Source organism: Littorina saxatilis, unplaced genomic scaffold, assembly GCF_037325665.1.
Source record: "Littorina saxatilis isolate snail1 unplaced genomic scaffold, US_GU_Lsax_2.0 scaffold_124, whole genome shotgun sequence".
NCBI classification, from domain to species: domain Eukaryota; kingdom Metazoa; phylum Mollusca; class Gastropoda; order Littorinimorpha; family Littorinidae; genus Littorina; species Littorina saxatilis.
This window is the reverse complement of record NW_027126204.1, coordinates 79,967-94,966: the sequence shown is the minus strand read 5'-3', so window position 1 is coordinate 94,966 and position 15,000 is coordinate 79,967. Positions and strand designations below refer to the sequence as shown.

Below are 15,000 nucleotides of genomic sequence, written 5' to 3'. Positions count from 1 at the left end.
CTTAGCTGTCATAGCAAATTTAATTTTGTGTGAAAGCTTTGGCTGTGGACAGAAACGAGTCCGTTTTAGGCAGCACATTTAGAGTGAACGCTGCCAAAAGTGAAAACAAGTCGCGTAAGGCGAAAATACAACATTTAGTCAAGTAGCTGTCGAACTCACAGAATGAAACTGAACGCAATGCCATTTTACTCGTAGCATCGTCAGGCCACCGCTCATGGCAAAGGCAGTGAAATTGACAAGAAGAGCGGGGTAGTAGTTGCGCTAAGAAGGATAGCACGCTTTTCTGTACCTCTCTTTGTTTTAACTTTCTGAGCGTGTTTTTAATCCAAACATATCATATCTATATGTTTTTGGAATCAGGAACCGACAAGGAATAAGATGAAAGTGTTTTTAAATTGATTTGGACAATTTAATTTTGATAATAATTTTTATATATTTAATTTTCAGAGCTTGTTTTTAATCCGAATATAACATATTTATATGTTTTTGGAATCAGCAAATGATGGAGAATAAGATAAACGTAAATTTGGATCGTTTTATAAATTTTTATTTTTTTTTTACAATTTTCCGATTTTTATCGACCAAAGTCATTAATTAATTTTTAAGCCACCACGCTGAAATGCAATACCGAAGTCCGGGCTTCGTCGAAGATTACGTGACCAAAATTTGAACCAATTTGGTTGAAAAATGAGGGCGTGACAGTGCCGCCTCAACTTTCACGAAAAGCCGGATATGACGTCATCAAAGACATTTATCAAAAAAATGAAAAAAACGTTCGGGGATATCAATCCCAGGAACTCTCATGTCAAATTTCATAAAGATCGGTCCAGTAGTTTGGTCTGAATCGCTCTACACACACACAGAGACAGACAGACAGACAGACACACACACACACACACATACACCACGACCCTCGTCTCGATTCCCCCCCTCTACGTTAAAATATTTAGTCAAAACTTGACTAAATGTAAAAAGAGAAAAAGCCTAACAGTTTTGAGATTTGTGTTTCTGCAACTGTTTTGACATGTGCAAGTTATCCAGAGAGGGTGAATACAGCGATCACTTTGTCCGCACGTCGCTGGGCATATCAGCGCAGTTCAACGTTGCCAGAGACCAAAGAAGCGCTTTACTCAGGTCGCAGCGCGAGGCGGCTCACTGGAGGAATGTTTGAAAACTATCTGTGCTCGACTGCCAGCAGACCACAGGCACATTACACCCAATAAAGTTTGGACTTGTACTGGCAGAGAGCGAATGCAAATTCTTGTAGGCATACACAGACGCAACATAGCATATACAGACAATAACACCCACAACACTTCAACAGCATATGAAAGGAATAAAAATAAATCCGCAAATCGCGCACAATACACCAGTTAGAAAAACAAGGAGTACCAAAGCGGCGTGCAGAAACTAAACTTACTCGGAGACTGAGAAGAAACATTTATCACACGATGTGGATAGCAAACATTAAAATAAAACAGATAAGTCAAGCAAAAAATAAACACAAATATCGAAAACACAATAAACAAAGGTAAAGAAAACAACAAGTCGCGTAAGGCGAAAATACAATATTTAGTCAAGTAGCTGTCGAACTCACAGAATGAAACTGAACGCAATGCCATTTTTCAGCAAGACCGTATACTCGTAGCATCGTCAGTCCACCGCTCATGGCAAAGGCAGTGAAATTGACGAGAAGAGCGGGGTAGTAGTTGGGCTAAGAAGGATAGCACGCGTTTCTGTACCTCTCTTTGTTTTAACTTTCTGAGCGTGTTTTTAATCCAAACATATCATATCTATATGTTTTTGGAATCAGGAACCGACAAGGAATAAGATGAAAGTGTTTTTAAATTGATTTGGACAATTTAATTTTGATAATAATTTTTATATATTTAATTTTCAGAGCTTGTTTTTAATCCGTATATAACATATTTATATGTTTTTGGAATCAGCAAATGATGGAGAATAAGATAAACGTAAATTTGGATCGTTTTATAAATTGTTTTTTTTTTTTACAATTTTCCGATTTTTAATGACCAAAGTCATTAATTAATTTTTAAGCCACCAAGCTGAAATGCAATACCGAAGTCCGGGCTTCGTCGAAGACTACTTGACCAAAATTTCAACCAATTTGGTTGAAAAATGAGGGCGTGACAGTGCCGCCTCAACTTTCACGAAAAGCCGGATATGACGTCATCAAAGACATTTATCCAAAAAATGAAAAAAACGTTCGGGGATTTCATACCCAGGAACTCTCATGTCAAATTTCATAAAGATCGGTCCAGTAGTTTAGTCTGAATCGCTCTACACACACACACACACACACACACACACACACACACACACACACACACACGCACATACACCACGACCCTCGTTTCGATTCCCCCTCGATGTTAAAATATTTAGTCAAAACTTGACTACTAAATATAAAAAGAGATGCTTGCCGACAGTCAGTGTGTGAGTGCGTGGTTTGTGCGTCAGCGGGGTGTGTGTGTGTGTGTGTGTGTGTGTGTGTGTGTGTGCGCGTGCATGCGTGCGTAGCGGCTACGTTCTTGCGTGTGTGCGTTCGAATGAGAAAGAAGAGAGAGAGAGGATTGAAGAATGAGGTCACGCTCTCTGTCACATGAATACATATACACACACTGAAGGCTACCTCGGACACGAACACTTGCCAACAACTGTGGTTGGACATGCTTTTGAAATGGAATATTTTTTCGACATGATTTCTGGACATACGAATCCCGCTGTGTTGCCTACTGATGTTGCGAATGATGAAGGTTTTGAGTTGACTGACCTTGAGGAGGTATTGCATCAGGCGTTTATCGTCTCAAATTATATCCTTGCTACTTTTCAGGAGTCAACTATTGCCATTCATGGTAACTTGGATAGTCAAAGTTTTTATTTGTTTGATCATCAGTTCCCATCAAAGAAACAGAAATGGTAACCATTCTTCAAATGGCGCTGCAGTTTTGATGTCATCAAGTTCATTCCGGCTTTGCAGAATTGATTGATTTTCTCAAAAGCCATTATCAATGTGTTTATCAATTAACACCTGTTCATTTCTGTCCAACTGCAATGCAAACTCAATGTGGAGGAAACAAGGATTCATTACAAACAAGTCATCCCTGTACATCAACAGATGTATGTACCTCAATCAATACTGCTAGTATGAGTGACAGGAATCTAAAAGAAAAAAACAACCAAACGCAAATGTACTACTACTTCAACGACTCGTTTGAATGTAAAACAGAAATGTAACACTATCTGTGACAATGACGGTTCTACGACTCGTTTGAATGACGGTATAGATCGAACCTTAACCCACAACTACGAAAATTTGTGTCAGACTTTTTTGAACAGGAAAATATGCCTCTGTTCAACAGTAACCAACACATGGAAGATGTTTTTGAAACTTTACAGAAATGTAACACTAGCCTATCTGTGACAATGTTGCTTTTGAATTGAACCCACATTTGTTGAACAGGAGAGAATGTTCCTGTTCAACAGTGCCCAAAACACTGAATCTGACGTTTTTGAATCTTTTCTGTCATCTAACTGAATCTGACGTTTTTGAATCTTTTCTGTCATCTAACCCAATTGCTCATGACTTCATCGATCTTGAACATGCCTACTTTTCAAAGAAAGACAGACAAAAGCGAAATCTGCATGTTAGCCATCTGCCTGAAATGGTCAATGCACTTTTGTAAAATTGTCACCTCTGTTATGCACTTTTGTGAAATGGTCAGTGCTGTTGTGCACTTATGCAAAACTTGGTGCTGTGCTGTTAACATTTGAACAAAATGCATTTTGTTCAAATGTTTAGTGCAACTTGCTACTATATAATCGCTGTATGCGCTTTGTGGTAATAATGCACTTTTGTGAAAAGTTTGCGCTAAATGTTGGCACTATGCATCATTGTTGGAGCACCCTCCTGTAGTAGATGCACCATGCATAAAAATGTACTTATGTGAAATGTTTCGTGTAAATTATTGTCACAATAATGTTTTGTGCGCCCCCATGTATGTGTTCTGTGCTATTAATGCACGGTTGTGAAATGTCCGTACACATTTTGTGGCACTATGTAATTGTTAGTGCATCCTCGTGCGGATGCTTCGTGCTAAAATTGCACTTCCATTAAAATATTGTACGCTCATGTCAACTGGTACTATATTTTCAATTGTTTCTCTGTCAATTTCAGACATGTTTGTTTCCAATTACTTCAGTATCTCCCTGTTGCAATTCCAGGTGATTCATTATGCATGTGCCAATCAGTTTGAGGTGTTTAATTCTGATTCCTGTATTTACAGTGTAAAATTAAAACTATTGTTTTCAAACATTCCTAGGACACCTGGTAATGGTTCTGTGTTTTTTTGTAATTTGTATTTTGTTTTTCTGCAATAAATATTTGAAATGGATCTGAGACTGACTTACTACTTTTAGCACTCTTTTTCACCACATTCCCACGTACAGATATTGCAATATCAACTCTTCCTTTCTACCTGTTTCAAACAAGCTCTATTTTTTAATTAAAAAGTTTTTTTTTCTTGTGGCTGTTTGATCAATTATGGCAAGCATTGACTGAAATAAACAATTTATATAGGCCTATATCCAGCACAACATGCAATTCATTAACTTTTGACCCTAACCTTTAACACTTCCCAAAATAAATCTTTGGTGGACATTGCATCGACGCTGTTCATTTTGAATGAACATTTTTCTTGTTAGATCAGTGGTCTATGCCGGCGCATAGTTGTGTATTGACTGGATCAATCGCCAACTCGCTGCGCTCGCGGTAAGTGCTGACAACCGGAAGAAAGCTGCATTCCGAAAAAAGTCACTTCCGTTTCGCCATTTTTCGATGATGCCAGAGAAGTGAACCATGATTTCAAGATGCCCGGTGCAAATTGTTGTATGCCTGGATGCAGCGTGAGCTCACTAAGATCTTCAACGCTTATAACTTTCCATGGTATACCAAACGGAAAAGCGGATGCCGAATGGAGAGCTGCTCTTCCACAAAATCAACCGTGCTGACAAGCTTTTCAACCCGAAGAATGCGAGGATATGTTCCCGACATTTCAAAGAAACATGCTTCAAATACGGTACGTAAAAAAACTAGTAATATAGCGAAAATAAGCTTTCATCTGATTGTCTGTGCTGTGTTGTTTTGCTTGTAATGCTTCAAGTGACGAAGCTCTAGTAGTATCAATCAATCAGTATGAAGCTTAGTACTTGTAGTAACTAGTACTTTTACAGCTCGCAGACAAAAAATAACACAATCGTATTCTGAATCATACATTGACAAAGGCGTAATTCTGAGCTATAATTATTAGGTAATGGGGAAAAACCACTCTTTGTTCTTGTGATAATGTGTTTTTGAATATATTCTAGTAAACTTCTGGGTTAGAACTTAGATTTCTTTTGTTGTTTTACTCGGTCACTGAGTCAGTCTTGTTCATTCTTGACAGATTTGCAGTAGTGTGTTTTACTAATTCTTGTTTCTATTTCAATAGATCTAAATGTATAGGTCTGTTTAGTTAATTTAACTTATAATTTCGACTCAGCATTTTGAACATTTTCTTTGCATGTTTTTTTGCTGGGCCTACAGGCAAGCGAGCACTCATTCCAGGAAGTCTGCCAACCAACCATGTGCTACAGAAGTCAGTAGAAATGTTAGGCGCGTTTGATCGATCTGCGCGATCGCGCTGCGCGTTTGGTGGATCGATCAAACGCGCACACATCGATCGATGTGTGCGCGTTTGATCGATACAAAGAATACAAGAATCGTTAAAACGCGCAGCTCTTATATACTTGCGCATTTGGACGATCCGTCTCACAAATCACCATCGTACTACGCACACACACGTCTGCTGGCAATGACCGGAAGTTATGACCGGAAGTAGGTCTTTCTCTTTCTCTCTCTCTCTCTGTCGATGAATCCATATGGTCAAGAGTACAACAGAGCGTCGAGTGCCTGTATCACGAGTTGGTCACAAAACTAGCCTTGTAAAGGCAACCATTCTACATGCACCTCAATCAAACCTGTTCTAATCTGTTCAAAATAAGTTGATTTCAATATGCATGTCTTCTTGTGTTCAAATCTGTGTCTGTTGAGTTATATATCTGTGGATTAGTTCGAAAAAGTCGGTTGTCGGCGAAACGCGAAACGTGACACAATTCACACACTACACTTTGAAGCTGCATGTTCGCTTTACCAGAGACAATTTGAAACTGAATCAATCATATCATGTTATGAAAGACAAAACAGTTCAATGCAGGTTTACTGTCAGGACGAACGAATGACCGGCGATGTGTATACTGTAAACTACCTTGTATAAGCCCAGTATCTTGTATAAGCCCATCCCCCACTTTTGGACGAATTTTGTGTAAAGGCCCTACTACCTTGTATAAACCCACCCCCCACTTTTTAATTTTACCCAAAACAAAAATTAATTTTCTTCTATTATTCTTCGTTGTGTGTGTGCCTATGCCTTAATGTTATGAACTGATATTGTGTGATAGGCCCATCAGTCAAGTCTAGCATGCAGTTTTGTGTTGTTCGCTTTTGACCTAACTTTAGCAATTAGAATTATGACGTAATCTTAGACAATTGGTATTGACGCAATTTTAATATGACGTAAGCAGACTGTAGACAACGTTCTTAAATCACAGTTAAATCACTTGTGCCTTGAAATTCAACAATGCCACGAAGACAATCATATACGGTGGAGTTTAAGACATAAACTGCCTTCAAAATGCAGGTCTAACCCCATCTTTATTGTTTTGCACAGGGGGGTAGTACCTTGTATAAGCCCACCCCTAACTTTAAGGTCACTTTTGTGTGCAGGGGGGGTGGGCTTATACAAGGTAGTTTACAGTAATTGCGTTCAAAGGACGGCTGCTTGCGCGTAACCGTCGCGTTAGTTTTTCGTACCGAGTTCGTCTTCATTTTAACAACGAGTTGGAAGTCTCGCGTAGGTGGGAAACAGCATGATTTTAAAGCTTCTGTCGCTGCCTTCATTTCGGCATAGGACTTTAAGCGGTTTCTTGATTCCACTCTACATAGCAGTCCAAGGGAAAAAATAATTGAAAACCGCGTAAATCTTATGTTACGCGCATGCAACAAAAAACGATCCCTCACTAGGACGTGAACGAGATTTTGCGTAAGCGGCGGCCATTTTGAATATTGTTTACAAAAGAGCTGGCCACATGCTGTTTTGGTCGAAGCATTGATGGATCATTGTGGCGAAAAAGCATGAGGTAAGTTTTGCTGTTTATGGTTACGTTTATGCAGTTTTGTCAGTGAAAGACATGAAATGCAAGTAAAGTGACCAAAATACATTATCATTTTTATGAACAACGGCATGAACGTGAAAACAGTGTTAGCAGGGGTTATCTTAGTCGCATTTGGAATTGTGGAAAATGTTTGTTGATTTGTTATGAGCACATGTTTGTGAGTGACCATGCTTACTTTTGGTGTTACTGTTTTTAATGTTACATGCGTGAATATGTTTGCTTTAGGAGAATGATTTTCACATGTTTTTTAGCGAGAAGACCAATTTTGGACGTAGTGTTGTGAGATCTCGAAGGATTAAAAAAAATTGTTCCGACTTACCATTTTTTTACCATCTTGACGCGTGATTGTAACTTAACACGAAAGTACATATCGTTAACGTTACGTACAAGCAAGTGCTGCATTCATTTTAGATCGGGGAAATTTTAAAGGAAAACAAATATGCAATAATCTGAACATTTGCATTCTCGATGAATGTGGATGGCCCCGGTACGATCTTAAACCCAAGTTTGAATGTTCTGTTCGTACGTAACCTAACGCAATCACAGTGACAACATGCCCGTGTAAAGTTACATGCTAACTATCACCTTGTTGATGGAAACTGAATCTGCAAGTACCTGTCTGATTTTTCAAGATGATGCGTTTTGAATGGCGATCTTTAACTTCAGTTTGTGTTTTCGCCTGCACAAGGGATGTTTTAGTGATATATGTGTTTGTATGTAACTTTACTCCATAAAGAGTGGTGTTAAGTTACACTCATGTATTTTTCATCACACAAGTTTGGTATAGCAAAATCTATTGAATAGGAGCTTTTTAATACAAATGAATTGTTTGCTTCATGGTAACATTTGAATTATAATTGTGCATTATGTTACATGCAGTAAAAACGTGCATGCAAGTAACTTAACACGATAAATGCATGTTATGTACCTGCAGTCATACTGACATTTTCAAATGGCATTGCTAAGATGAACTCAGGATTTCATTGACTGGTTCCATCCCACTTTGAAAGGTGACTGGATGGAAACAGTCAACAATTTTGCTTTTCAAACTGTTTAATGCTTCAAAATAGATTAAAGGTGTTTGCATGTAACATGACACCATAGGTTTTGTGTAAAGTTACTTTCAAACGTATCTTGAAGAATTTCACATTTTTGTGCACACTAATTGCACACTATAATGTTCAAAGAGTGGATCATTTAGTACAAGCATTTTTTTTAAACATGTGTTTGAATGTCACATAACACAAACATAATCATAGACTAAGGGATTATTCGGTGTTAAGTTACATGTATGAGTAAAAATTGCCGTCAACATAGTTTATTATCTTTTCTTTCTTTTCTGTGGATGCTTTTTTTTTAAGGCTGCTTAACAACCAAGATATGGTTTAATGCAGGTCAACAAACAAACAAAAACCCACTTAATCTATTGCTTGAATGTAACTTTACTCGGTAAAAACAAAAATTCACAAAGAAGGTGAGTGTTTTCAGACTAAGAGTGAATAATTATGTATTAGGATGAGTTTTAACAGTATGTGTTTGAATCACAATGTAACATAACACACACATGATCAACAGCATTAGGAATGCTATTTCAGGACACACAAAAGTTTGTTTCATCGGTCCAGCATTTAATTTTTTTTAAATTTTCTTCCTTCCCTGGACACTATCAACTGAGACAACATCCAGTGAAGTTTGCAGAACAGAGTGGTGTGGACTCAGCTGACAATACTGTGACCTGCATTTCCAGGGGTAAGAGTACAAGGACTTCAATACATTCAGGAAGAAATTGTGAGAATTGAGGCACTGGGGATTTATTTTTTTTGTTTGTTTCAGTACCAATGATACTAGTTTTTGTTTAAATGTACACGAATATATTAACATGCATGGTAATTTATGTTTAATTCAATCAAATTGATGATTTTCATGAGATTAGTTATGTGGAACTGGTACGCTTTGAATATCACCTCGGAATTTCTTGTTATTTTGTGTTGCAGATTCAAGCCCTCATTGGTGATGGTGCAGAAGTACATTTCCTGAAGAAACAGCGTGAGAGCAAACAGACTTCTATGTGTGGCCCTTTGTTCCCATGCACTAAGATTTCTGAAGCTGTACTGTTGTCATGTATTTGTTTAGCATGAGGTCAACCAGCCTAGATGCATTCCCTCCATAATAAAAAAAAACAATAAAAAATAATACGAGTGGGTGGAACGCTGTTTTGTTAATATTTCAAAACTGTCATTGATTTTCATGTATGCAGAGGCTCTTCTATTCCATCTGTCAGTGCCACATCTGTGGTTAGCAGCTTCATGTTTGTTTTTGAGTTCATGTTGTGCTGTTGTCTAGTTACAATCTGAAAGATAGGAAAGGCTGGTTGGTAGCAAAGTTTGGTTGGTAGGACATTTTTGGTTGTTGCCCAATGTTTTGTCTAACATTTGCTGTTTTGTTTGAGTATTTCTCTTTTGATTACTAAGGTGTAGCTGAAGTAATAACAAAAGTTGAATGGATATGTTTGCCTTTCCCTTATTCGGGATATTTTGTTTGTTGCCTAAAACTGGCTCTGAATCCACTTAAATTCAATTATTTCACTGTCTTAAGCACTCAATAGGTCATTCAATATTAAGAGAATGTTTTCTTCAATTACTAGTACGATTTAAGTGATTAAGAGGCTGTATAACAATTATTTCACCTTCAAATAGCACTAGTTGGTGTAAAGTTACTTGCATACGTCTTTTCTTGTTATTTATTCTTTCCCTTTATCACTTGGACTCACATTTTTGGATGTGAAATATGTTTATATCTATGTATTTACTTGTAGAACATTTAATTCTGGATGGATTTCTTTTTCTGGTGAAAAATGGGTAAGAAAAAGGATAGGTCACAGTGTTATGTTACATGCATGTATTGCTAGGTTTTCTATTTTATACATTAAAACGAGTAAAACAATTGTTGGGATACTTTAACCTTAATTAATACTTTAACTGAAGTATTTCATACCTTGACAATGTAGGAGCCTTTAATACAGTACATTTACTCAGTCATTTTACCTTGAAATTAGGAACGCCTGATGTTGTAAATGCATGGTGCATTATAACATAATTCAGAAATTGGAAAAATGAACTTTTTCTTCTTACAATTAAATATAAAGATAAGGCTTAACATATTTGAAGACTTTTTGTTTGTTTATTTTACTTAAATATGTTACTTTTTTAACATTGTGAGTCAAATGTTCTGCTTTGTGTAAAGTTACGTACATGCAACAGTTACATGCAGTTTTCAATACTGTATCAGACTAGAACACTGTTGTTATGATTTAATCATTGAAAGTACACTTGTAGCAGGCTGTTAAAGTTAAATAAAGACCTGGAATTAAACTGGATTTGTTTTAAGTTGATGTTGATTGAAAGGGTCACGGTGTTACCGTTACATGCAAACCAAATACATTTTCTTCAAATACTACTCAGTAAATAGCCCATTTGAAATTTCTTTCGGTAGGAAGTATCAAGATAACTATATGCTCCAATTTAAGTAAAAAAAATTGTTTTATGACAAAATTATATTTGTCATGCTCATGTCACAGAGACTGGACACTATTCTGTACTCTTGACCATATACTTCAGCTACTGTCAGTATGTTTGTCCCTGTCCCTGTATCTCTTTCTCTCTCTTCCTTGGCCCGCGTGCGTCTCTCTCTCTCTCTCTCTCTCTCTCTCTCTCTCTCTCTCTTTCTGTCTCTCTCTCTCTCTCATTTAGGCAGTCATCGTGCGCACTTGGTCTTGTGCTTGCCGTGTACACACGGGGGTGTTCGGACACCGAGGCGCGAGTCTGCACACAAAGTTGACTCGGAGAAATAAATCTCTCGCAGAACGTGGGGACGAACTCACGCTGACAGCGACCAACTGGATACAAATCCAGCGCGCTACCGACTGACTGAGCTACATCCCCGCCCGTGTGTGTGTGTTTGTGTGTGTAAGGTTGTGCATGTGTGTGTATGTGCGCGGGTGTGTATACATGTGTATGTGTCTGGGTGTATGTAAGTGCATGTGTGCAGTGTGTGTGTGTGTGTGTGTGTGTGTGTGTGTGTGTGTGTGTGTGTGTGTGTGTGTTTGTCTCTTAGGTGGTTCACAATCGTATTGAACTTTTCGCTTGACATCAAGATTGATTTGGGACACATGGCTGATGCATGTATCTGCCTCCACTTGCCGCAGTGTGTGCCTAAACCTCTCCATCATGTATGAGTTAAACGAATGAAGAGAGACTGAAGCAATAAAACTAACTTGAGCCTATGTGAATAGAGCTCAGCAGTAATCAAAAAAAAAAGAAAAAATAGCTGAATTGTAATCAAAAACGTTGTCGGGGTATATTTCGGACATTCCTGTATTTGAAACTTTTCACTTCCGGCGTGCAAATGAAAGGGCAGATGAGCTGGCAAAAGAAGGAGCCGTGGAAGACCAACCTGAAAACAGTGTCAGCTTTAGTGAGCAGAAGACAATCATCAAGGCATTGATGAGGCCAAGGACAAACAGAGATGACTACCACACAATGTCCAGAGAGCAGCAAGTCAACCTCATCAGGCTGCGTACTGGCCACAACAGGCTCAATGCTCACATGAACCGAAAGTTCAAGCTGGCGCCATCACCAACCTGTGCCTGCGGTCAAGAGGACCAAACAGCGGAACACATCTTACAGCGATGTCCCTTACTAGATGAGGAACGAAAAGAAGTGTGGCCGTCACCAACTCCCTTGCAGACCAAACTATACGGCAGTCGACAGGAGTTGGAGAAAACGACAACATTTATCACCAGTGCTGGACTGATTGTGTAACCTCTGCGAACGCCAAGAAGAAGAAGAAGACTTCCGGCGTGCGACGTTTGTGTGTGGTAGGGACTTACTTTGTGACAGATCGTCCAAATGCGCAAGTATAAGAGCTGCGCGTTTTAACGATTCTTGTATTGTATTCTTTGCATCGATCAAACGCGCACACATCGATCGATGTGTGCGCGTTTGATCGATCCACCAAACGCGCAGCGCGATCGCGCAGATCGATCAAACGCGCCTAACAGAAACACCAAAGACTCCAGCCAGGAAACCCCCAGTGAGTAAAAATTGCTGTTATTTGCCCAGTATAGTATGCTATTAGTGATACTGATAGTGATAATATGCTACTTGTAACTCTTTTGTGAGTACCGGTACATGTATACTGGGTGTTTTCTCAGTTTCTGTCCGCTGTCAGTGTGAGATTTATAGTTATATATTATAACCTGTTTTTCTAGTTTCATGGTTTAGCCACGACTCACTTTGAATGAGGGTCATCTGCCAGGCATTTAGCTGATTATCTGATAAGTGATATTTTTTAATTTGCTATTTATAAATTACAGTTACAGTAAACTAACACTGTCGCACAAAGTATGTGACTTTTAAAAAAAGATTTGTTTGAAATCATGTGAGCTCTGTCCACTAGATGATGGAGAAGGGAATTTTTCCAGTTGAGTCTGCAACATGGATTTTTTCTCTCTCGGATAACAAATAGTACAGTATGGTAGGAAAAATTTAGGGTTGGTGTGGCGATAACTTCTTCTTCTGCGTTCGTGGGCTGAAACTCCCATGTACACTCGTGTTTTTACGTGTATGACCGTTTTTACCCCGCCATTTAGGCAGCCACACGCCGCTTTCGGAGGAAGCATGGTGGGTATTTTCGTGTTTCCATAACCCACCGAACTCTGACATGGATTACAGGATCTTTTCCGTGCGCACTTGGTCTTGTGGTTGCGTGTACAGTAGTACCTGCCATATCCGGTCACCCATTAGTCATTGCAAAGGTGACCGCAAATATCAGGTGGCCGTTCATTACAGGCCCCCTCCTCCTCCAAAAAAAACCCCAAAACACGATCAAGTTTTCATGAAGAAAAGAAAGCGATCATCCACGAGCCGCCGATTCATTGTCTCTGTTAGTTTTGCTTTCGTTTATACATCTTAATTATTTGCGTGTTTAACTCGATCGTCCTGGCTAAGCTATTGTTTCGTATGTTTCTATGTGTGTTGTTTGGATTATTATATATGTATTTGAGTGTCAGATAAACAAGTGTTTCAAACTCACATCAGCTGTGATCGATCCGGAAGTGACTGCCGTAAATGTACATGTATGCGCATGTCTGTATTTACAGTTTGCGCATGCGTAAGTATTCACGTCGTCTGCTCGTGCTGTGCCGTCTGTGCACACAACACACACACACACACACACACACACACACACACACACACACACACACACACACACACCACAGGCGCTCACCCGCGAAAGTGACAAGTGGCCGTTAAGTGGCCGCTCCTGTCGAGTAAGAGGGGCACCTTAGGGCAAAAATCAGTGACCGTTGACCGCGTCAGACAGGTTAACGGCCATTAAGAGTCAATTATAGAAGGAAAACTCATTAGTCATGGGAAAGCTGACCGCTCCGGGTAGGTTCACGCTCACGAAAGGGCCGGAAATGGAAGGGACTACTGTACACACGAAGGGGGATAAGTCACTAGCAGGTCTGCACACAAGTTGACCTGGGAGATCGGAAAAATCTCCACTCTTAACCCACCAGGCGGCCGCGGCCGGGATTCGAACCCTCGACCTTCCGATTACGAGGCCGACGTCTTACCACCCCGCCACAGCGCCCGTCGTGTGGCGATAACAATAAAGATATGTCATAGTGACTTGACTAATTGATTTGAATTCTGCTGCAGGTCAGTCGCCCCCCACCTCCTGGTTGCCTACTACAACTTCGAGGAAATACGACAGGACACCCTTCAGCTTGCTGCACCATGGTGTCTCTTGGAGAACAGCAAGGAACAGATACAGGGAATAACCGAAGCCAGCCAAGTGAAACTGTTGTCCTCTACGTTATGATTACGTACTCCAGCAGACATCAACTTGTGGTCGACGTGCGTGGGTTTTGCTCAAAATACGTAAGTATTCGTCAGTGTTTGGCTTCTCGAATTAAGTTTCAACTTAATCTCTGTCTCGAACCACAGGCGGAAGGTATCGTTCACTGGACCACTACTTACATAGAAAGACTATACTGAACGAATCGTCGGTAAGCTTACCACACTGTCATACTGTCATACTCATAGTGATATCACTGATACATTTGTACAGGTAAACATGGCTGTTTGCTGAAAAAATCGTTGTGAAAAATTGTAATGTCTCTGAAGTTTGATTCAGTCCGTCATTCATTTTGATGGGAAGTCAACCCTTGGTGAGGCTAGTACTAATATTGTTTTGATCTGTATTCTGCCAGTGCCATTGCCAACTGCCATGGTTGTTCTTGTGGAGTTCTAGAACAAGCTCTGGTTTGAATGACCAGCTAAAATTAATGCTAATAGTAAATAAGTACATTATTTTTGCATTAGCGGGGTATACAAAATATTTTATTAAAAAAATACCGCATGGTTTTGCTTGATCAAATCATTTATCAGCTAACAATATGCTTTTATTTCAGTTGGACCTGACTTGAGCATGGTTCCGTTGTCTCCGCAACAACAGCTTGATTGAGATACAGGCATGTCCAGTTTTCAGCAAGTGCAGGCTGAGTGTGAAGATCTGATTGCTGATCTAGACACAACATAAGCTGCTTGACACTATTCCAAGGTAAGCGAGAAGCTTTGAAAATAGTTACTTTAATTCAGTAATGCGTAATTATGTATGCAATACTCCTGCTGGTGAGTT

The 15,000-nt window shown here is 39.4% G+C and overlaps 1 protein-coding gene and 2 long non-coding RNA genes across 3 annotated transcripts in view; all 3 read left to right on the top strand.

Moving 5' to 3' along the window:
* Positions 1 to 1,171, top strand: part of LOC138954664 (uncharacterized) — a 10,917-nt gene extending 9,746 nt beyond the window's left edge. Inside the window, exon 6 of the mRNA XM_070326448.1 lies at positions 1,034 to 1,171. Within this exon, the coding sequence (XP_070182549.1) occupies positions 1,034 to 1,171 (138 nt within the window). The remainder of the gene's footprint in view (positions 1 to 1,033) is intronic.
* A 5,713-nt stretch (positions 1,172 to 6,884) lies between these two features.
* Positions 6,885 to 10,664, top strand: LOC138954661 (uncharacterized). Its single transcript, XR_011451930.1, has 2 exons — positions 6,885 to 9,042; positions 9,288 to 10,664. It is a non-coding gene; the product is annotated as an uncharacterized lncRNA (long non-coding RNA).
* A 1,472-nt stretch (positions 10,665 to 12,136) lies between these two features.
* LOC138954660 (uncharacterized) lies at positions 12,137 to 14,934 on the top strand. Its single transcript, XR_011451929.1, has 3 exons — positions 12,137 to 12,384; positions 14,019 to 14,240; positions 14,774 to 14,934. It is a non-coding gene; the product is annotated as an uncharacterized lncRNA (long non-coding RNA).
* The last annotated feature ends 66 nt before the right edge of the window (positions 14,935 to 15,000 follow it).